This window comes from Varroa jacobsoni, unplaced genomic scaffold, assembly GCF_002532875.2.
Source record: "Varroa jacobsoni isolate VJ856 unplaced genomic scaffold, vjacob_1.0 scaffold_1095, whole genome shotgun sequence".
NCBI classification, from domain to species: domain Eukaryota; kingdom Metazoa; phylum Arthropoda; class Arachnida; order Mesostigmata; family Varroidae; genus Varroa; species Varroa jacobsoni.
Window position 1 is genome coordinate 45,565 of NW_019213997.1, and position 22,908 is coordinate 68,472.

The 22,908-nt window shown below is 40.3% G+C and overlaps 2 protein-coding genes across 8 annotated transcripts; one reads left to right on the top strand and one right to left on the bottom strand.

Moving 5' to 3' along the window:
- Window positions 1-186: 186 nt before the first annotated feature.
- On the bottom strand, window positions 187-9,207 carry LOC111266541 (uncharacterized). Its single transcript, XM_022844106.2, has 12 exons — window positions 8,689-9,207; window positions 7,244-7,457; window positions 6,558-7,092; window positions 6,091-6,331; window positions 5,665-5,847; window positions 4,975-5,139; window positions 4,639-4,809; window positions 3,972-4,325; window positions 3,267-3,744; window positions 2,905-3,058; window positions 2,391-2,592; window positions 187-1,917 (listed from the first exon to the last, which is right to left on the bottom strand). Exons 1-12 carry the CDS (start codon window positions 8,743-8,745, stop codon window positions 1,786-1,788), a joined length of 2,886 nt encoding a protein of 961 aa, XP_022699841.1. The 5' UTR covers window positions 8,746-9,207; the 3' UTR covers window positions 187-1,785.
- Window positions 9,208-9,596: 389 nt separating this feature from the next.
- Window positions 9,597-20,224, top strand: LOC111266542 (mitochondrial 2-oxoglutarate/malate carrier protein). Of its 7 annotated transcripts, none has more exons than XR_002684148.2 (6): window positions 9,597-9,647; window positions 14,689-14,828; window positions 16,716-16,951; window positions 17,214-17,665; window positions 17,908-18,145; window positions 18,398-19,002. XR_002684148.2 is itself a non-coding variant. In XM_022844107.2 (5 exons), exons 2-5 carry the CDS (start codon window positions 14,743-14,745, stop codon window positions 18,082-18,084), a joined length of 951 nt encoding a protein of 316 aa, XP_022699842.1. In that variant the 5' UTR covers window positions 11,412-11,762; window positions 14,689-14,742; the 3' UTR covers window positions 18,085-18,146. The 7 variants fall into 7 exon arrangements, 1 of the variants encoding a protein (XP_022699842.1); XR_002684152.2 differs by lacking the exons at window positions 9,597-9,647; window positions 18,398-19,002 and adding exons at window positions 11,412-11,762; window positions 19,399-20,224; XR_002684146.2 differs by lacking the exon at window positions 9,597-9,647 and adding an exon at window positions 11,413-11,762.
- Window positions 20,225-22,908: the final 2,684 nt, after the last annotated feature.

Consider the following 22,908-nt stretch of genomic DNA (forward strand, 5'->3'; position numbering starts at 1 on the left):
ATGTATGTAGGGCCATAATAGTTCAAGCTAGTAAAGCAAAATGGCATCACCTCCATCAGAGACGGTCGTCTACCCTTAGCAAAGCACTAAACAAAACACAAATAATTTAATATTTGGCTATCTAAGCAATTGAAAAGGAGAGGAATCAATGCCTCGAGCTATCTAGGGGAATAAAAAAACATGTACTGAAATAAAAAAAATATATATATGTACATATGTTTCTTTATTCGTTAATGTTTGATGGTGACATCAACTTTGACAGCCATTGTTATGAAGTCCGTGGATCTTATGCTATTTCCGTGCTATTATCGTGTCAACCCCACAGTTCCCCCAAACTTATAGGACCAATGTAATGCAACTATGAATATCTTTTCTTAACCTGTTTTTACTTAAAATCTATGCTGTCTCCGAACCGACAATACAGATAAAAGCGTTAGAATCCTGACGCAACTGATATATATTCTGTTTTCGCCGGCAGCAGCTATAGTTATAACGCTGATCGGTTACTCATTTTCTGGTAGATAAATTAACCTCAATTAATTGGCAAGAAAGTTAACTATTTCAGCGAAAAAAAAAGGTACTAATAAGCAAAATTATGATTTGTTTTCCTATTGAGAATCTATGGTTGACATGTAAAGATCAAAGCAGCACAGTACGAAATCGGATCTCGTCTACTGTTTTCATTATACAACGTCTTCGTTGTTTTCATCCTCACATTATAACATACGGCGTATCACACCAACAAACTTCTAGCGAGTATCTGTATCGTACCCTTTCTGGCTGGAACACTGTGTAAGGTTCAAGTCTGCTGTAATATGTATAGTTGTTATTTAGGGATTGATATATAAATACACCTGTTTTGAGAAAAATAAGTTCCCATCCGCCGCTCAGTAAAAACGGCAACGTCAGTCGTCGTAGGGAAATGCTAGACAGCGTATCAATATTCCGGATTTTCGATGGCGTTACATTATGGGCTGCAGTCATCGCCGCCAGACTGGTATAACTAATCACCCTAGTTAAAAGGCCATGTCCTTTCAGGCTTACTAGGCATCACTTTAACCATCGATGGTTTTTTCGTCCGGTACGCCATCCTTTGCCAAAATTCACGAGAAACCACTAAAAATTGCGCCTAGATAAGAATGAAGTCCAACATTAGACTTATACCATGCGACAATTCGCCTACGACCCAATCAATTAGAAGGTTAGATATTTAAAACACAAATTCTGTTTCGGTCATCATTACTCCTGAATTATTATTACTTATTTTCGTGTCAAAAAATAAAGAAGATGCTTCTATCAGGCAACAACAGCAGCAGTATTTTGTTTTGAAGTAACAGCTGTTTCGTTCGAAATTATTCGTAGCAATCGAGTTTAAATTAGATTTTATCTACTGGTGGCTCTTAGTTAACAGGAGTCGAATGTAAGGAAAAGCTTAAAAATAGAGATGAAAATTAAATACTTGACTTGGAAAAATGCTGTCTACCGAGCAACATATTAGGTTTGTTCTTCATTCAAAACAGCAACTAACGATCGATCCATCGCTGGTGTCACGTACACCGATAATTTGACCATTTGGGATTTTTAGCACACATAGGCACACCGTGACACAACGTGTATTTGCGTGTATTTCACACGCAAAAATCTATGCTGGGTGCGTGTCGTTCGCGTCACTGTGCGTCCACTTATTCAGCTCAACAGCGTTTACGAGTACTGATTAATGGCAGCAGCAGCAGTCAACCGGTCATGATCCGTATGTGTCAACTTGAGGAACCTTATGCCAAAGGCTTACAGGGACAGAAGTTTCCCATGACACCCTTGGCACGATGAGCAGCGATAAAAAGTGTTGAGGCCGGCAGGAGGAGCCGTCGACACCTCGGTTAGGTCTTCGAGAGTTTGCAGAATTTTATGCGCGATCACCTAAATAAAATGTGTACGAGTTTCAGTAAATAAACAATGTAACAAATGCCCCAGTGGTTTTTTTGACAAATTAAATCTCTAAATCAGATGTCTACAGATACGGAAGGCAGTGACTGCCTAGTAGGACAACATACGGGTAAACAGGTCGTCGATCATCTATAATATGATATATAAGGTAACATAGGTATTAATATACACGAGTTGACGATTAGAGACTGGAGATAATTGTTAGACGATGTATATAGTCAAAAAATGTTTATGAAATGTAACTAATGTTCTAACATGTTGTTATGTCATTCACACGAAACCTTGCGCACGTTGTTTACATTCGCGCCTCTAGGAACAACCCTTGCCTACCGAAGAAACAGTAGGCTATTTTTATTCGATATGCAGGTTCGACGTATCTCTTGCCAAAAGCATGGCTTGCCAAATTTAGCATTATTTACTTATGGCACAATAGTCTCGAAATTTACCTCGTTCGATGTTGGATCACTGCTGGTACTGCCAACGACGGCTGTGCCCTTTGAAGCCTGTTCTGGAACGGGTGAAAAGGCCGCAGTCGGATTGCCATGAGCCGGTTTTTGCGGCTGCTGATGGTTTTGTTGACTTGAGGTCATAGGAAGTATTTTTCCTATAAGCGACTGCAACTGATTCACCTTACTTGATAATGCCTCCCTAAAATACCACCGATAGGATCGCGTTCCTTAGCTGATATTATATTCGCTCATTTGTTACTTTCATTATGAACCCAATAATACCCGAGTGTTTTTACCCGTTGCTAAAAATTCAGATTTTTAGCACCTAATATAGGAACAATGTGATAATGAATATTTACGGTATACACTTCATTCATTTAAGTATATAAGGGATATACTTAAATGAATGAAGTATATATGAAGGGAATTTATATAAATTCCCTTAACCTTAATGTACGCGTTGAATTTACTAAACGATATTAAACTAGTCTCGCCTTCGGCGCGATCTTACCGATCCTCGAGCAGCTGCTTAATCTGGGCATCCCGTTCCCGTTGACGTTGATTAAGTGCCGCGCGCTGTTGTTGGTATAGTTGGATATAGTCGGAAATTGTGTCTGTCTCCATACGTAACTGTTCGACTTGGTGTTCCAGCTGACTCTTTTCATCTGTAAAGGTTCAGCTTTAGGTCACTATTATGAGCCTTAGAGGCACTATCAGTGTTTGATTGAACTTTCCCTTTGCACCTGCCTTCAATAGTAGGTTAAATAAAAATAATAATATAATAATAATAAATTAACAAACATTTCCACTCAGCATGATCGCTATTATTATTGTTATTATCGCAATAATTACATAATAACTACCATTTCATACCTTGTAAGCGCGTAATCTTTAGAGCAGCCTCTGTTAGCCTTCGTTCATGTTCCCTCTCAATGACGGCTTCTACCGGAGTTCCCATTGGAACTTTTGTCGGCTGGTCCATTTCGTGGGACGTTTTCTCGTTTCGACTGGATGTCGTTGAAAGGTTATCCAGTGAGTACATAGCGTCCCCTATTGATTCGGCTAAGTCTCCCCCAACAGAGTCATTTTGGTCCACCACGGCACCAGTATAGTAAACGTTAGCGGCCGTATCGGCATTGTGATTGCTGGTATCAGAGTTATTGTTATTGACCGCGTCACTGTCGCTATTAGAGGCCGCATTTCGTGCTGACGGCTGATGCGTTCCATGGGGCGCCGTATCAACAAACTCATACTCGGACAGCGACAAAGAGCCTCCAGGCGAATCGCCCAACGTTTGTGATGTATCCAAACTTCGGCTGCCTTCATCTTCAGTAATTCGCGATACACCGTACTGTCACAAAACCAATCATTTGTGTAAGCACACGAGAAATTGAAATAACACATGTATATATGTAACATATTTAGAAAGGTATGCTTAGCTATATTGTGCCCTGTGAGTCTATGCTGCTTGATTCATACAACTAACGAAACTAGCATAAAAATAAAAGGACAGACTTTAACAAACTAATACCACTAAAGAGACGCTCACTATCTAGCTACGTTTCAGTATGTACTTACGGTGTATTTGAGCGGTTGTTGTTGATGTAAGCGTACTTCTGCCTTATGTTTTAGAGTACACTGAGCGTTCTGGCGCTCCAACGACGCGTACCGACTAGTGCACTCTGTGAGCTGGGCCTCTAACCGTTGAACTTGAAGGGCGTACTGTTGTAACTGACTGTCCATAGTGCTAGCGTTATGCTCAAAAGCTTCTATCGCAACACTGCTTGGGCCTAATTCGTCCTTTCCCTTCTCTGTAGCCTGCGCCTGCTGTAGTTCTATTGTCGTTTCCAGGTCACGCAAGCGCGCCTCCAGCTGTTGCGCTCGATATCGCTCTCGATGGACGTCTTCCGTCAAATCAAGTTTGTCGTTGCTCTGTCACGTTACGAGAACTCAAAATCACTTATAGTGTTCACAATACATCGACAATAGACTAACACGAATCGACCAAAAAGAAATATACATAATGAGTGAGCAGAATATGCTCTATGTGTATAATAGCAGCTATGATGCCGTGCTCACCTATCAATCATGCAATCGAGTTATCATATATGATTGTAAAGGTAATCTGTAGGCTATCAGTCACTAGCTGAAGACTCGTTTAGTCATTTGTCGAATACTTTAAGCGCGACTGAAGTAATTTCTGGGCACACACAACGATAGACACACAAATATCTGAGAAGCTTACAAGTTTAACGAAGACGTCCTGCAACTCTTCGATTTGACTTTTAAGTTGCCTGTTCTGCGAGACGGCTCGACTGGCATCAACCTTAGCTCGCTGTAATTCGTCCGCGTTTGTTGCTATTTGGCCTTTTAGTACCATCGTTTGCTCGGACCACAGGCCACGTTCACTGCAGAGCTATACGTTTGGACCATGATAAAATGCGAACACGTTAGAACAAGTGTAATAATACAAGCACAACAGAGTTCGACAATGTCATCGCTCTATCAGGCTTTTAGAATGTTACTCCCGTTATTTTTATGCTAGCTGAAACAATAGAACATTCATTAACGATTCAGCCACCTGCTCTTGTAGTTGATAAAGCTCAGTCTGGAATTGTTTGTTTTGTTCAGTGAGGTCCATTAGACGCATATCTGCATCTGCGCGAGTTCCTATGTGGTCGTCGGCGTCAGTTTGAGACCCTACATCCCGTTGTTCCACATCGTATCCGAGGCTACTAGAGCCCACCTGTGATGAGTCAATGATTGAAGGTTAATGTCGAAATGATGTACATATCTAAAACAAGCTTGACAGCAATCGTGACAGAGTTTCGGTCATCAGTCACTCAACCGTGCGTCAACTCATTTCGTTGATTTTTTTTTTGGGCACATTCTAATATAATTGCCTAGTGTACACCTCGCCAAAACATCGTATGAACTTCCTTTCTACCTCGGAACGGGGTCTGTCATTATCAAACGAATCTAACAATCCCCATAGCTAACAAATTAGTTATTCATGTAGAACACAGAAGAATTGGCCTTGGGTCAATAGCTGTGAATATTGTAAATTAGCTATCGTCTCGCAAATATTTGATCAGACCTCACTTCAGGTCACGTCTACTCTTTGGCTTATTATACGTATGGCAGCTAAGCAAATACAACGTTGGCATAGCCTCAATTTGGCAGGAAATTAGTTATATCAGAACGATTAAGTCGAGCACTTCCTTGTCTCTATTACAGAGATGAACTGATTGGGAAAATAATAAGAACTTGCCGTTTGCAGTGGCTGTGACTGAGCGGTAACGGATGCGGCCGCAGCTCTCTCCAGCTCGACAACCCTTTGTTGCAGACCTCGATTACTTGCTTCAAGGTTACGGGCAATCAAATCGGCAGCGTTCCGTTCATGAACTTCTGTTTCAAGTTCGTCACGAAGTCGTTCCAGCTGAGACTCGAGAGCCTGACTTGCAACAAAACAGAGAGCCAATTGAATATTTACGAAAAACATGAACCTTACTGGAGGCAATAGTAATTTCGGAAATAAACGAGTAGTTTCTACTGATCAATGCCATAATAACGTCCACTTTAGACGGTGAGTAACGTGGCACGGTTTTAATGACCAAACAAGCAAATCACGGTTGGTATTGGACTTAAGGACAATAAAGAGGTCACCATAGTACTTTTGGCATTACTGGTAAAGTACCTTTCTCGTAGCCTCGGCTTTATTTAAGTTGTCCGCACTCTCGTCACCGCTGGTGCCAGCCAGTTGGCGAACATAAGCTTGAGCCACTTCAAGCTCATTTCGAGCAGCGTCATAAGCGGTCCGGCTTTGTTCTTCGGTCCGTTGAAGTTGAGCTATCTTTTCAGCCGATAGTCTTAGTTGTTCCTCAAGTTCTAGCACCTGCTTTTGCAAATTAGTATAACTTGTCTCGACAGTCGAGTTTCTGTTGAAAAGTAACAATGAAGCCCACCAAAGCACATGCCCTAATGTGTTAACATATAATTCATCTCACTGAGGAAGTCTCTTTGAACAGCTTAGCACTCAACGCAGGCCAAAAATTTGCACCCGCAACGAAACATTCTACAAAGGGGACGTTAATAATACGCCACAAAATGAATTAAGCAAGAGCTATTCAGTTTAACGGATAAAAATGTCAGAAGTCAACATACGCAACACCGTCTAACGGTGGGGTTTCACTTCCAGCAGCTCCACCGGCTTGTGCTTTTCGTGTCCACTGCTCTTTCTCTTTCAATAAACGAGCTATCTGGCCGTCGTTAATGGTAGCACGTTCACGTAACGATCGAATCTCAGCATCGCGCACCAGAGCCTCGTGAGCACGTACCCGAAGCTGCCGCTCAAGCGAATCGACCGCAGTTTGTAATCGCGATTTTTCTTCTACTAAAAGCTCAATTGTTCGTGTCGCTTGTGAATGTGATGCCCGAAGTGAGTCCAGTTGAGCGGCCTGACCTTGTCGGCCTCGCTGAGCCTCATCAGCTTCGCGTGCCAACTGCACACAATGTCTCTGTAACTCCTCAAGCTGGCGAAGATCTCGCGTGGCCCCGGACGCAGCGACGGCCGCTAACTGGCTAATGAGATTCTGCAAACGAGGCCCGAGCTCGCCATCCGTCGAAGAAGAGACCGTCACAGGTGATACTACTGCAGCAGTTGAAGTCAGTGGAGCGCAGATGGCTGCCTGTGTAATGGCTGCAATTGATATGAGGTAGATTATTGCGAAGTACGTACATTATGTACTAAAATATAAACCGTTATATAAGTGATTAATTTCGGTATTTTCCCATATATATATTTATAGTCCAAGAAAGAGCACTGGTAGGAAAAGTTTTTTTGACCTAACCTCCTGCCATTTGCGGGGGGCTCTGGTCGACGCTAGGTGTTGAATGATATTGAGCTTGTTGCAGGATGGCATCTTGTAACCCCTGACGAGATGCCAAAGATGGCTGCGGCTGCTGTTGCGATGAAGTAGCACTTTGTATGGTAGTTTCAGTAGACGTAGACGAGGCTGAGGCCGCTACGGCTGACTGTTCTTTTCGCCTCTGAAATTCTTGTAACTGGTGCAGCAAAGCACATAGTTAGCCTCGGGGGCTTCATAAAAAGAACTGACAAGTTTGACATAGTCGCATTACGGTATGTGAAATGTAACAGTACAAGAGATTGCAGAAAAAAATAGCTCAGGTCGCTTAAAAAGGTGCCAGGTATTCTCGAGTGTAATTCTTACATTAACATCTCGTGCTAATGTAATATGCAAAAATTACAAAGAAAAGGTTTATCTGAAAAACGTTTGATAATAAATAAAGCTTTTATCAAGAGGGGCTAGGTAAAATGTGGAGGTTTCAGAAATCAAATTGCGATGCCATAGACCGCACTCCAACGGTTCAGCGTCTTTTTATATTACTGAATATTTCTATAGACTATAGGCGGTTTATAGTACTTCTAAAACGCTCGTCAATGACTGTCCTAAAATCGTCGGGCTTGCGTTCTACATGACCAAGCATATGTAATGTTTCTTAAAATTTACCTAATTCATCATCACCATAATATTCATGCCGTTTGTGTATTCCGTACTAAAATAATACGATCACTATTGTGAATTCTCGTTGTCGTGTTGGATGAGGAAAGGAGGGCGACGTTCCGCGTTCCCTAGCACAAACGGCGTCTCCCATATTATTACATATATCACCATTGATGCTTCGTTCCCGCTACGCAAACACGCAACACGTAAATATTGGTCCTCATGGCTGCGGAAGTTATAGCATTCCCTCAATACTAGACTACTGTATATAGTACCCCATTATCTTGTAATGCACCCATTAGCTCTACCAGATCCGACCAATTTCATAATCTATTTTTTTTTTTGGCGACACTATTTTCGTCACGCTGCATGCCCCCGAAAACAAGTACCATCCGTTTGTCAACCTATTCCTGTGATGGCTACCATAAATGGAACCAAATGCAGCAGACGCTGAATAATAACCCGCATCTATAACTGAGCGTCGTGAAGCCTGCGTGGTTGGTTGAGGCCTGCACCCACCTGATTAACACAACCTACCGAGCGTGATTGAACAATCATTCAGCCTCTGCCAAGCGTCCATTTCGATCGGTTAGTGGATCTATTTTCTATAGAACTAGGACCATATATTTCTGAACCTGTCACTAAGGCGGACGGGAACTTTGAGAACTGTTTTTCCATTACGGAAAACATATGTTTTCCGCACTTGCGACTTTACCATTAAAGTATAACTGGCCTATAGACACGAATTAAATAATATAAAGTACACAAACCTTTCGCAATCCATCTGATAGCTTTTGCTCGCGGGCCCCACGTGCCGGCGGGGCCATTGCCAACGCAAGCTCCAAGCGTTTGACAACGTTCGGCCAAATGCGCCGCTTTACGTAGCCGTCTTGTTCGATTGGACAATCGACAGTAATGAGTAGTTCATCGAGTCTTTCAAGTTGTCCTAATTTGACTAAGTTACGACTTAAATTCCCGTTCGTCACTCGACTGTCTAGGCTCAGCGTGAGAATTTGCTATGGTTCCGAATACGCGCAGGCGGACGATCGCACACAACCTTACCGTTGCGTTCATGGAGCTTGCAAAATAGCAAAAATGAGCACCACATCTCACACGTCGACAATGGGTCGCCAGAAACGCTTCATCACTGACATTGCAATGGATAGCACAATTTAGCTTATAGAACACGTTCGTGTCGGAGTTCTTGCGAAAGAATCTATCATAGTATAGACGATTCTGTCTTAACGTAGTCAGCTTACTAAAGACGAATCGTCTGGCGACGATTGCCACGGAGGCAGTCAACAAACGGAGGTACCCTTTCCCTCTGTTTGTTCCGTTCGGTCCGAAAAATCATCGCTGTCATTACTCAGGCAGTTATGGTTACTTCATCACACCTCTGAGAAAGGCAATCAAATAGATAGACGATTGCAACAAGGACAGTTTGTTCTGTGCGGAACCTAATTCACCACTTCCCCTTTCCGCTTCTCTCTCTCTGCAGAGGGTTCTTTAACAATAACAACAGAGCGGCTGTATCTGTTTGTGGCTGTCGCCGAAGCGTTGAAATGAACCGAATGACGCGAAAGAATCTTCCATAGAAGCGGCAAAATGCAGAAGACTCAAAAATGGCAGGAATAAATAGATACAAGGAAACTATTAGAAACAAATGGTCGGAAAAAGAGAATAGAGTACACATATAAGAAAAAAAACATTACCGGAATCGAGCACCCATGTAAGGCTTGCATAATACATTACTGAACAAAATCGTATAAGTTTTATTTACTTACATTTCTACGTGCATTCTAATGAAAACAGGTTTAAATCTAGCCTTCAAGTGCGTATTTAATACTTTAGTGAGTGTTATGTTGGATTAGGCGGGCGCATATATTTACATATGCGAACCTAGCAGGTATGCTATTTTTCATAAACATCTTTCATTTCAGTTTTCTTATGTTTACATTTCCGGCGTTCTTTTCCTTAAGGAAAAGTCCTGGAAATCTGGAGTCTGCTTTTTCGGCATAGAATCAGGGACCTATTCGACAGGAAGGGATAGCTGAGAGTTCGCCGTTGTTTGTCGCCCTAGTGTATAAGAGTGCTCAGTTTTCTGCACTATCTTTTTGAATACGGCTTATATGTCAATCTGACGTATCCGATGGTCGAAACAAGATGAACTAGGTTCCCAAAGACAGCTGTCAGATGTAATTTAGTTCAGTATATGGAAAGCGAGAATGCTGAGAACGCAAAAGAGCTATATATATGGAATTCTTAAATAGTGTAAAAAAATGTAAGATTCTGAATCATCTTTTGGCACATTTTGTTGGCTTGCCACTGATTTCGCCGTACGCCGATAGATAGTTTGTTTTCTATTTCACCGACTCGAACATCACGTTACCCTTTTTATCTGCAATGGTATAATTTACAATTCTATCGTATTATTACACTGAATTTCCCATTGTCTTGACCGGTCGATACGACGGGTTTATCTTTTGTAGAATCCATTTACTTTCTATCAATAATCATCATCTCCGTAGAACTTAAGTCGATTGATAGTTCTGCTCGATTGACCATAACACACCCAAATGGGCTGCAATACAGTTGGTGTTAGGCTTGTACGTGTAGGAGTTACGTGTTTGCGTAAACCTATCAGTCGATCGTTCGTTCGACGCGCGTTAGCGATTGCTTTTGTTTTTCGAACGTTCTAATTGGGTGAATTGGTAGCCGCCGAATCTGATAAGCAGGTTTACAACGAAAACTCTACGTTCTCCTTAAAGGCTCTTTCCTGCTTTCCTTCAGTCTGCCGGGGTTTTTGCACGTCGCTCGTATCATTTTAAGCAATCTACAATGGCCACTAGAGATCAGTTCTTGCTTACCAAGTCGTGCAATAAGTGCTCATGTTCTACATAACAGCGCGCATGATGGTGAACTTTCTTTGATTCTCTTGATTGGTGTACTAGTCGGATCAGTGGATTTCGTCACAATCAGTCGAGTGGGGTCCAACTATAGCCTCCATTTGGTAACACAGTAAACATTTTGTTAATCTTTCTGCTAACAACCCTACAGCGTTCTTCTCAAGGAAATATTTTATCATATGTAGAATATAGTCCGTCCGACCATTGAAGTAGGAATAGTACGGCGCTGTGTATGCCTGTATTACTGCCTAATAATTCTTTATAGTTGTTAAAGATGGGATATTTTCAACAACGGTGCAACATAGAATACCCCTGCAGAAATTCCGCTAAAGACGAGGAAAAACTTATCGTTTCTGAACTTTTCCAAAAACACATATACAGGTTACTGGACTGCTACAAGATAAAAGCCGACAGTCTGCTTTAGAGCTCCAGAGACCCTAAAAACACAGCAGCTAGGTCTTTTCCCTTTCGCACATCGAATTTCTTTGATTCACGGGCTATTTTCGCGCGCCAACTGGTCATTGTGTCCGCAAGAGCAGACGATATCGTCGGGTAAACCTTAACATTTATATGATCAAAGCCCTTTCTTCTGCGCGATGCTCTAGTGCATTTCCTCACGTAGTACTCGGTTGGCTGTTGCGCTCAAGAACAGCAAATAGAATGTGCCTTAGATTGCAGATAGATGGTAGTACTGGATTCGCCTTAATGAGTGCTCTGTGTCGAAAGACAGCTGCGTGTGCCTCTTGTTCTACTGTGCGCGATTATATTCTATGGCGCTCATAAGCGCACGGCGATAAATTTATCTTCGTTCGCTGAATATAGCGACAGGTAGGCAGGCAGAGACAGTTGTTTTTGTGACGGTGGCCTTACGTTTCGACAGAGAGAGTGACACTGCGCGCGCCATCTCGCACGATTCTGCGGTCTACACCGTCGTATCGGTGAGCGGTTCTAACGAAAAGTTATCTGTGAAGTTATTTAGGACATTTTCCAAAATTGATTGTTATTGCTAAGATTGTAGAAGCTGTACTATGATATCAGTTAATGTCGGACATATTTTTTCAAACGAATAGATATAGTAAAAGTGTAAAGCTTTACCGACAAAATTTTCTTAAGCGTCTGTTAGATTAGAGGTAACTAAGTTTGTGGTCCGATATGAGAATAGCTTTATGGTATTGCTGTGGGTGTGATCAATTGCACGCTCTGACCCCTTGGTGGCGCTTCACAACAGGCCAATAAATTATATTTAGTGCTATCTATAAGCTATGAACGTCCTAATGGTTCATCTGATTTAATGCTATACAACTCATTGTCTATATTAAGCCTATGGCTTTTCCCAGATTTTTTGCAAATTCATAGACCCCGACCAGGGCACTGATTTCACTTTGGTTTAGGCAAATTTCCCTAAAATTTAAACAATAGCACCGCTAAATGGATTCCTAAATAAGTGACACTTTTAAGGTATTTTAAAATAGTTTAGTGATAAAGATTTGCCAGTTTTAGTTAAATGATTGTTTTGGACTTGTGGATCCGTTCCTCTTACAATGCGTAGACGATTCCACGGTGATCCCATGGTTGACTTAATCGATATTTTGCCTTATATATTGATTAACTAGGACTTCAATTATCTACCTAGGCACACACATGCGACAAGGAATCATCTTTTTGACGCTGCGAGTAGAACTTAAAGCCGATGAGTAATTTTTAACCTTATTTTTTGGTGGTACATCAGGGGTTGTTCAATCAGGTATGAATGAGAAATACTGCTACAGTTTTATTCTGCGACAGGCTTTACCTCCGTCAGTTTTTTTCGTTTGGTTTTTAGCCATGTAATGCTGGTTGAGGTTCTAATAAGCTAGAACAGTAAACTTCAACTGGTAGCAACACACTTTAGTGAGTCTCCGACACAAATTTTCTGAGAGCTATAAATACATAAGCGGGATTATACATAATTGGATCGACACCAGCGGTGGTGATCCTAAATATTACGGTTGAAACGGTAGCACGACTGGCAGTAAGTAGAGTTGTGGACCACTTGTTTTTGTAAACCTGTTTTAGCGATGCGATATGATTATTAGAAAGCTTTAGACGAGAAAAAGTTAATTGTAACCCTTTCTATGATTCGTATATCTCGCCGTTATACCGCTCGGATTCATAGCGCACGATGTCAAAGGAATTAGATGCTTGACGAACCTATATCATACTTCACACTGAACGTACCACCCATTTACTTCGGCTAATCTACTTGAGCCCAAGTCCACTCACGCTGACGAAGTATCTGCGTTTATCGCAAAAATATTAAACAATTATCAATGTCATACTAAGCTTCAAATGATCAACGTGAAACGGTTAGGTTGTATATTCAACGGAAGCAGCCAGTACGTGGATTCATAATCTTATCCTCTCTAAAGAGTGTCGACTTGATTACCCCTTGAAAAAAGGCAGGTTAAAACTCTTGTTCTCGGTTTCAGCAATGATTAGACAACAAGTCATTCAATGACAGGTTATAAAGTTGTGCCGGCTCGGGAGTAGTCACGCAGTATATGGATCTGTTTGCCATTAGCCACAGCTAATGAAGATACGCTACGCAGCCCCAGTGAATGAGGGCTATCTCATTTCATCACTAACCGGTCACCCCCCATAGAACGTGTTACAAACGATCCGTCCGTAACAGCCAACTGATATGGTCTATTTATAATTTCACCAAATGTCTCGTTTATACATATCTATATAGGATATAGCTCTGACGGCAATTGCCGAATCCAATGCGACGAAAGTTTTCATATTTTTTTTCTTTTTTTTTCGATATTTATTTCTGTCTTTTCCATATTTCATAATAAACCTCTGCTGAGAGCCTCCTTTAACTTTCTACACTTACTGGCTACACATTTAAATCAAATATGACATCGTTTTTATTTAGTTGGTAACTTCATCCTACCATTATTTTCCCATTTTTCACGTGCTATTTAGTGTCAACGACGAACAAGCGTTATTGATTTTCTAATTTGAACAGTTTAATCGGTCTAGAAATGGCGGCCATCTTCTTTAATGGCTTCGCGTTGTTTATAGGCTACGGTTTGTTTATGGGAAGGTCGGTCGCAGGCCAACCATAGAAAAGGCTATCCCGCAACGGCAACTGCCAATCTGAATGTACTCGCCTCAGTATCTAATATCTTTTACCCCTTGACTTTTCCCATTCTAATCGAGCGGTAAACGTTCTCCTATCTAGAAGCGTTTGGCTTTACTACCGACCAGTCATTGCTACCGACCCAACCAGTCGGCCAGTTCCCTTTCTCGTGTGGGACATGATCCACTGGGTTGATAGGCTTTGCCCCACCGTTTTATCTTTAAAAACTTGAGACCTCAAGCAAAACACAGCGAAAACTACCGATTTGCACATGTGTAGCGACAATGAGTATTTATTTAGTGCTATACTATTTTTTGTTTAGAGTTCGCCCCTGCATTGCCCACTTGAGTGCGTTAATCGCTAGATCCGTTTTAATATAATTACTATCTTGCAACATTGGGGTCGTACACGATGACACATCGTATTTCGCCTGGACGCAGCATTATTGACAAATGTCCCAGTGAGGACTTCTTCGATTCATCTATTCTCATGTGTCTTTTTTACATTTTTATATACATATATATATTTTTATTACATATTTTTCACGTTTTCAGATCGTATAGATGTTTTTCATTGAGGATTACGAATTGACCGCTGTATAACCTGTCTAGGCGAATTGGAAGCATCGTTATGATCTTCGAGCGACTGACCCTTTTGAGCGGCCGCCCGTTTGTCACTTTTTTTAATGAGGAGAGTGATTTTATCTAATTTGGATAACAAAAACATAGGTTTTTTTACAGAGTCTCGAGTATTCTAGTGAAAGTCAAGCTCGGGTTGAACAGAATTGCGCCAAAATGGCCGCTACCGTCACCACTAGCAAGTTGGAACCGGCTAAAAGTATCCCGCGAAGCGTTAAATTTATCCTTGGGGGATCAGCTGGGTAAGTGAGAGTTAGTACTGCTTCATTATTTTACAGTGTATTTTATCGTGTGGTATAGTGGATATCATACTTCTAAAACCTTTCATAGCGTGCGTTGATGAGCAAGTTTACCGAAATAAAAATCTATATTGATTTTTTTCGAATACACTTGGCCACAGTTAGCTATGCAATCAGAACCTATGAAAACGCGATAGCGCATCTCATATGAGAAACCCTATTCAAAAGTAGTACGACTTCACCTTCCGACAGCCTAGTTGCATTGGGATTCATAATTACTTCACTTAATAATATCTCGCCACTAATATTGTTTGGCATTAGAAAATAATCTTCAATCGTACATTTTACGAAATAGACGAAAAAGTGGACATGTTTCTTATTTCTAGGACACTTTATTGCCATAGGTCTAGTAAGTTGTGCGCGAACAAACGCCTCTCGGATTCTATTCGGGTAGTACAAGCGAGAGTAGCAAACTTGAGGAGTGGTCCCATTAATTGACACATTAACATTTGCGTATGATTTGTACTGTAATCGTCTTGGATTTCAAAATGTCTGTTTGGCCTGCTCCCACATCGAGAGATCCTGAAAAAAAGTGATCATTAGGTAACTTCCGGGAAAAGATGCTTCTTTCACTAAAGTATGTAGCCGAATTTGTACGTTTTCTTGTTATATAATAGAATTTTAGTATGTTAATCAGTGTCTTCGTAAGGTTTATCCACCATGATAACGAATCAAATAATTTAAAGCAGGACAGTATAAGCTTTCAGAATGTAATGTCCATAGTCAAGTTCACGCAGTGCCTGAAATGATTCAGAAACACGTGGGAATACAGGCCACGCTTAGTTGAATTAACGAGTAATAGCTATAACTTATCGTTTGTTTCTCATATTATATATCGTAGTGTAGTGAGTTACGATTTTGTTTACCGTGTGACGGCGCCCACCTTAGAATAATCTTGAGCAGACCTAAATCCTTGACCAGAATGCTGGTAGAAAATCTAAAGCACAGTGAACGTATACATGCGTCCCCATAATGTTGTGAACAGTAAAAAAAAAAAAACATTTCACTGTAGCTGGTTATCTATTGAACTCAACCGTGCTTGAGTAAGGTGTGTTTATAATATTAATTATTATTGTATATATTATGTGTCTATATAATATAAAGTTAGGCTGCTTCAACTCAAGGAAGCATGGAGAAGCTCGACAATTTTGTTAACACTTTATACAACAACTGTGCCTCTGAACATCGATAGTTAAACTATACGTCAGTCACATGAAAATATATAGAAAAACAAACATGCGGATGCAAAAGAAGGCTTTGTTGTTAAAAATACTTGCGGTCATTAGCGGAACGGATCTTGAATGAAAAAGCTGTCGAAAAACGCTACTCTGGTTTTAATATGAGTCAATACGTTACAGATGTATTCTAGCTAAACTAATCAAATAACAAATAAGAAATAAATAAAAAAAAAAAACTAAAGTTTATATAAATATAAACTTTAGTTCCATTCAGTTAATCAGGTAGAGTTAAAGCTAGAGCGATTTGCTAATCTAAGTTTATTCTTATTTGTTTATTATTAAAGTTACTATGACGTGGTGTGGAGTTGCCTATTGATGCCATGTAGATCCGAGTCCGCCCATTGACAAGCCATAGACCAAGTCTAGACAAATTCACCACAAATGCTGAAGATGAGCAGTGGAAGGTTCTTCAATGAACTAAATATTACTTACGAATACTGCTAGTACAAGGGGCGAGGAAGATACAACAGGTCTGCCAAATGGTTATTCTAAAATTGTAAATTGCTCTTGTGTTATATGGGCGTTAGCGTTTACGATGTTTCGTTATAAATTATAATGTATTCATATTATTCTATCTATTGTCTATCAACAGTATGGCGGCCACATTGTTTGTACAACCCTTGGATCTGATTAAAAATCGAATGCAATTAAGCGGTGAAGGTGGAGTCGCCAAGGAACACAAGACTTCGTTTCATGCTTTCCGTAGTATTGTAAAAAATGAAGGCCTGTTTGGCCTATACACGGGCCTCAGCGCTGGTCTTTTTCGTCAAGCATCATATACGACAGTTAGAATGGGCGTTTACACATCGCTTTTCGAGTGGGCATCAGGTGAGTTCTGAGTTACTCCAGCTTACTATTATAGGAGCCCAAGATATTATACTCCATGTGAAGTAAGGATACATTTTCGATCATACATGTTTGATTCGTTTATGATTTATATAGCGTATATTTTTAATCCCTACCTATCATAGACACACAAATTTTACCAAATGTCACCGATCTACAGCAATCTAATTTTAGCGAGAGTTCTATTCACTCACGTCTCTAAGCGACCAATGTAATAATAATTCTATTTTTGTATCATAAGCAGAGTCTTCCTCACCGAGCTTCTTCATGAAAGCCGGAATCGGCATGTGTGCTGGAGCCGTCGGTGCGTTTTTCGGAACGCCAGCTGAAGTTGCACTTATCCGTATGACATCCGACGGACGATTGCCTCCGGAGGAACGTCGAGGTTACCGTAACGTTTTTGACGCCTTATTTCGAATCGCAAAAGAAGAAAATGTCCTAACACTTTGGCGAGGCTGTATGCCAACAATTGGACGCGCCATGGTAGTAAATGCTGCCCAACTTGCCAGCTACTCACAGACGAAACAGTTCCTGTTAGGCACTGGCCATTTTAAAGACAACATTGGCTGTCACTTTGCGGCATCGATGATTTCGGGTCTTGTAACGACGACAGCTTCAATGCCGGTTGACATTGCGAAGACACGAATTCAGAATATGAAAGTGATTGATGGCAAGCTTCAGTACACTGGCGCGCTGGTATGCTTTTGAATTTTTATGCCTAGTAATTCTTTCTTTCTTTCTTTGTCGATGTCTTACTCTTAGAAGATTTTTTAACCACGATGGTCTTAGGTTATTTGGCACTACCATATTTTGATTTGATTATCACATACGCCATGCAGAAGCGTACTCGAATGCTCTGGTATTCTCCGTGTGGCCAGCATAGGGTATAAGTGCTGACAGTTATGTTCAGCCAGATTTTAAATTAATTTCGATTACAGGATGTGCTATCTAAGGTGGTTCGAAGCGAAGGGCTATTTGCTCTCTGGAAGGGTTTTACTCCGTACTATGCTCGACTGGGCCCTCATACGGTTCTAACCTTCATTTTCCTTGAGCAAATGAACAAGGCTTACTACAGGCATGTTTTAGGGGCAGAACAAACAAAAGCTTCCATCTAAAAAAAAAGCTCCGGAGTCGGCCCGACAAGTTCAAGGCTACGATTAACCTTCATGGCGAATGGTGAGTACAAACGACGGCGACACGACATCATAATATTATGCAGTGTAAAGGCGATGAATGTTAGCTTAAACTACATACATATTTTTGTTGCCAGACATGAATTTATGATCACTTTTTGGCAATCTGAAACGAAAATTTGTAGTATTATTTGTCGGTATAGCTCTAACAATAGCTCCTTAAGGAGTTCATAATGTGGCTTCCATCAGATGAGGATACCAATTAGCATTCTGCCCTTTGAATTCTGACTTTCAGGCAATAGAAAAACTATTTCAAAGATACAATATATGAGCATAGCTTTGGCAAAAGGCCATCGTTAAGGTACCGCACGTTGTGAGCCCGAATCTGATACAAGCAACTAAGTCCACCTATGAAGACATAGAACTTAACAAAATGTCTCTTTTTTCTTCTACCTATTATTGCAGAGATATTTTAAAACTAATTTACAAAAAGGAAGTACATACATTGTGTTGTTTTTTAGGGTTAATTCAGAGTGAAAGCGACAACTAAAGCACGACTAAGCTAAAATAGTTCGTAGCAGGCTAAATAGAAGAAAGTATAACATATATATATATATATATGTGGACTGCTACACTTCTATAGGGTTACAAGGGACCTTAAGTATGAACAGTTTCTACATTAAGGCTGTTGAAAATTGTTTTCAAAGCTAGTTCATATAAGCAGAGGACGATAACGTCGATAGAACAAGAATGTTGAATCAACATATGTCTTCATGTTTACGCCTTTTGAATCAACTTATTGCCTCCTTTTGGCTCATACAATCTACACTCCAGAATGAAATAACAGTATAAATCTGCGATAAATAAAATCATACGATTTCTAATTTTACTGAATGAAAACATTTCGACCTTCTTTAACAAAAGTCTATAAACGTTTCTATGATGTCAATATATGAAACGCACATGAGTCGTGCAGAAGGGTCTAAATCGATCTTCGATGGAATTGAGATGATCGATTTTTTGTATTAGGATTAATATATATATATATTATAATTATAATATAATATTACATAATATAATATAATATGCGGAAATAACGCGTAGACCTAAACTGTTTTTTGAATTGTACTTTTCGCTGCAGCAGAATGTAGTTTCTTAGGTGTGTTCTCTCTTTTGGATGAAAAGTTATATTTTTGCTATTTTTTCATCAGTACTATTCAGATGTACTTTTGTGCTGGACTTAGTAGTCCATATGCCTTGAGTTTTGTCTTGTACTATCGTTAAGCATTGTTTCAGGTGACGAAACGAAGTCTGTATGTTCTCGATTTCGAAGCTAGACCGTCTTCGGTGGCCTACAACTTAGTGGCCTAACACGTTACCATTGTCCAACTACTACTATTACTTCCAAATCAACCCAATCATGTGCTTGTTTTTCAATGGCCTGTATCGTCACTCAACAGGATTCATCTCGGTTCGATAGAAGTCGTTACCAAGTGCTACTGCCAAATCGCTCGCCTTTCGCTCTTCACGCACTAAAAAGCCGATGCCTCTAAATCAGCTTTGATTATTTTTCGTACTGCTGCTACCTATCAATTTTAAACGTCGGTTCTCTGGTAGCACCTTGAGCCGCAGAAAATCTGTTTCGCCTGTGCAGCTAAGGGCTGTTCTAAATCCGCTAACATACTTAGTATATTACATCACTTAAGCGACCGCTCATTCTACGACTTTATTTATTTAAAGACAAACCCACAGGGACCAGGCGGCGTTAAAAGTTTGAAACAAAATGATTATAGTGCGAGTGCCCCGTGGAAAATTGAAAAGTTTTTTTCTGCCATTTCAAATGGCAAGTAGCGTTGTTAAGTTAGAACAACTTATTATCCAAGTGAAACTTCTCCAGATTACGGCTTAGAATGCTATTTAACATTTTTTCTAACAACAAAGGTTAGCACCTAGGTTTCAAAAAAAAAAAACAATTATATCACTACATAGTTACTTTATCTTCACAAAATGATTATTGGCAAATGGCGTGGATATTTTCGGATGCCAATTTGTAGCAGTTTCCGTTGTTTACCGATCAAGTCAATAAAAGTGTGAAGTCGCTTAAGCGGCTTGGTTAACTGAATCTTCCATGCAAAGCTTTCGTAAATCCAAGCGTGTAAGGTAACAAATATAACCTTAGCCGCTTCGGACCTCCTTGCAAAACAACGTGAACGAAACGCGGAAGGCCTACGGCGCCTACCGTCAACTGTAGAACACTATTGTCACCATTGTGTCTCGGAACAAGCGTTTTCACAAAAAAAAAAAAAAAAAAAGCTAATGGATTTAGTCTTTCGAACTGAACCTGTTATAAGATTGCATTCTGTATCAGTTTTTGTAAACAGCACTTCTTCTTTTTCTTGAACTTGCTTGCAGCAGGAACATTATTATGTGTAAACGATACACACCGCATGAATAACTTCAGTGTGGCGAATTTTGGGATTTTGTGGTCCATGAAGCTCTTTCCTTTTCAACTAGGCATTTTTACTATTTTTAGTTGCTCGTGACCCAGTCCAGTGTTATGGATACTTCCCGTCTCCTCACCGTCTATCGTAAGATTGATCCGTTTTTGAATCCTAGCTCGCCTGCTTTCAGGCTTAATGCTTTTTCCCCTTGGGTCGCTCGTAAGTGTTCGAGAAAGAAATGGTCGGGCTATATAATGAGGCCTGGCTGTGCATCTCTCCTTTATCCTTCAGATTTACTAGGGCCTCTGGACGACCATTTTCGAAATGATAACAAAGACGCGGGTTCTCTAGACACCTTCAGATCTCTCGGTCTTATTTCCTTACAGTTCAGACATGCAAAATATGAGCTAATAAAACAACATATAATTAAACGAGGCAACAATGAAACAATAAATTTGAGGCGGAGAATCCTAACTAAGCATAAACTAAAGAATCGTAACTAGGTTTATTTTTCTCGAAATAAAAACGCTTGGTGGCAGTTATTTAGACGATGAAGACTACGTTTCAGATTAATCGATTTGCAAGCAAACATTCGAAATATATGCTGCTGACAAGCTGGAGAACAGAAAATATAATTTTACTGAACTATAATATAGATATTGAAGTTTCAAGTCGTAAGTTATAGCGTTATTTTTAGCCGAGCTGTCGCCTGGAAACTCTCGCGCAATCAGCATTCAGCAATCAGCAAAGCAAAATTGCTTTGGCCGCAATGTCATTGACAACTTTGCAACTGCAAAGGAGAAAGAAAAAAAAGGCAGACGAAGTTAGACGTATAAACAATTATTAATTCGAGTTAAATTATGGGCCCATTTAATGAAAGATCGCCCATTCCACAGTCGCTCTTATTTAGTTATAAATGTGTACCAAATACTGCGAAGCAATTCTTATTACAGACTAGTTTGTATAACATTTCAGTTCATAGAAAAAATATTCCGAGATAAATTTTGGAAGTACGACAAGCAATTATGTGTGCGGTAACACTATGAGTCGCTTCCAAAAACTATCTCAGCGTTCAAGTTATAGGAAATTGCGTGAAAATTTAGAACACTTCCTTTTGTCTCTTGCGCCATAGCAGAACATTCAGCCATATCAGCCAAGATCTGTAAGGGTCGATAAACCCCGTTAACCTATATAAAAACACTATTGCAAGTGGGTCGTTAGATTAAGATTCAAATTGGATTGAAACAAAGCGTGCATCGAACGGTTGCCCGAACGGCCATTGTGATTTGTCTACAGCGTTATTTTCAACACTCATATAAGAGATGTAGATTTTAGCTTTGCTAACTTTTTTAGTAAGGATAACGTTCCGTACGTATCTATCTAAATCTGATTGTTATTTACTAGTTGTGCAGCCAGATTGATAAGTTACATGTTCTAATTTCATAACTGTCCAACGGCACAGTAGAAATAGCCATAATATATATCACATACCTTAGTAATACAAAATAAAAATAGCAAATATCCGAACTATCGGATATTTGCTATTTTTATATAAGATAGATAGTTTTATATAAGATATATAGATAAGCCTTATGGCAAGGTGGTGATTAAGTCACTTTCCGACCAATGGGTTAATACCTCTAAAATCTCTATATAGCTAAGTTACGTTAGTTCTGTGTTGCTTATTTACCTTTCATTTAGATTCTCATATAGAAGCCATTTACCGTATACAATATCTGTTGTCACTGTTTTACATTAATAGTGCGCATCGAAATTGTAGCTTAGTAGTATTCAGCAGTCGACTTGTTAGAGAACTATCGAAAACTACCTTCATCAAAAAGATCATAATGTGCTCTCGGCTATATTTACAATACAAATACTATTAAAAAGGTATCAACTCTAAATTATTCAAGAGCAATATAGTTAACGTTGCACATAAGTAGGGTGCGGAATAAACGATAAGCGCTCTACTGTGTACATGTTCTCAGTGAATTTTGACCTGTACAATATTTTTTTGGGAAAACTAGCATTTTTCCCAACCGGGCGACAGCGGAAAGTGGTATCTGTGAATGGCAGCGCGGCAGCAGCTGCAGCATGCGTTTCTTTACGTCGCCGTCTCACTATTGCTGCCGTTGCCGCCACCGCCGCCGCCGCCGCCGCCGTTTCTGTCATTGTCCAGCATCGTGAAGAGAAGCAGTGGCTGTGGGCGGAGGGCCGTCCACCAGACAAAGATCATCGTCACACGTCAACAACGAAGTCGCAGACGGACGGACGGAGACACACACACACCCAGACAGACAGACACACACACATACAAACAGCACGCACATCTTGGACCAGCACAATTATGCTGGTGATGCTGGCG

Excerpts from the sequence above, each read along its gene's own strand:
- LOC111266542 (XM_022844107.2), top strand. The coding sequence starts at position 14,743 with ATGGCCGCTACCGTCACCACTAGCAAGTTGGAACCGGCTAAAAGTATC. Across the intron at positions 16,952-17,213 it reads GCTTTTCGAGTGGGCATCAG|AGTCTTCCTCACCGAGCTTC; the intron begins GTGAGTTCTGAG and ends TATCATAAGCAG. Across the intron at positions 17,666-17,907 it reads TTCAGTACACTGGCGCGCTG|GATGTGCTATCTAAGGTGGT; the intron begins GTATGCTTTTGA and ends TTTCGATTACAG.
- LOC111266541 (XM_022844106.2), bottom strand. The coding sequence starts at position 8,745 with ATGGCCCCGCCGGCACGTGGGGCCCGCGAGCAAAAGCTATCAGATGGA. Across the intron at positions 4,810-4,974 it reads TTTATCAACTACAAGAGCAG|CTCTGCAGTGAACGTGGCCT; the intron begins GTGGCTGAATCG and ends CCAAACGTATAG. Across the intron at positions 3,059-3,266 it reads AAAGATTACGCGCTTACAAG|ATGAAAAGAGTCAGCTGGAA; the intron begins GTATGAAATGGT and ends GAACCTTTACAG.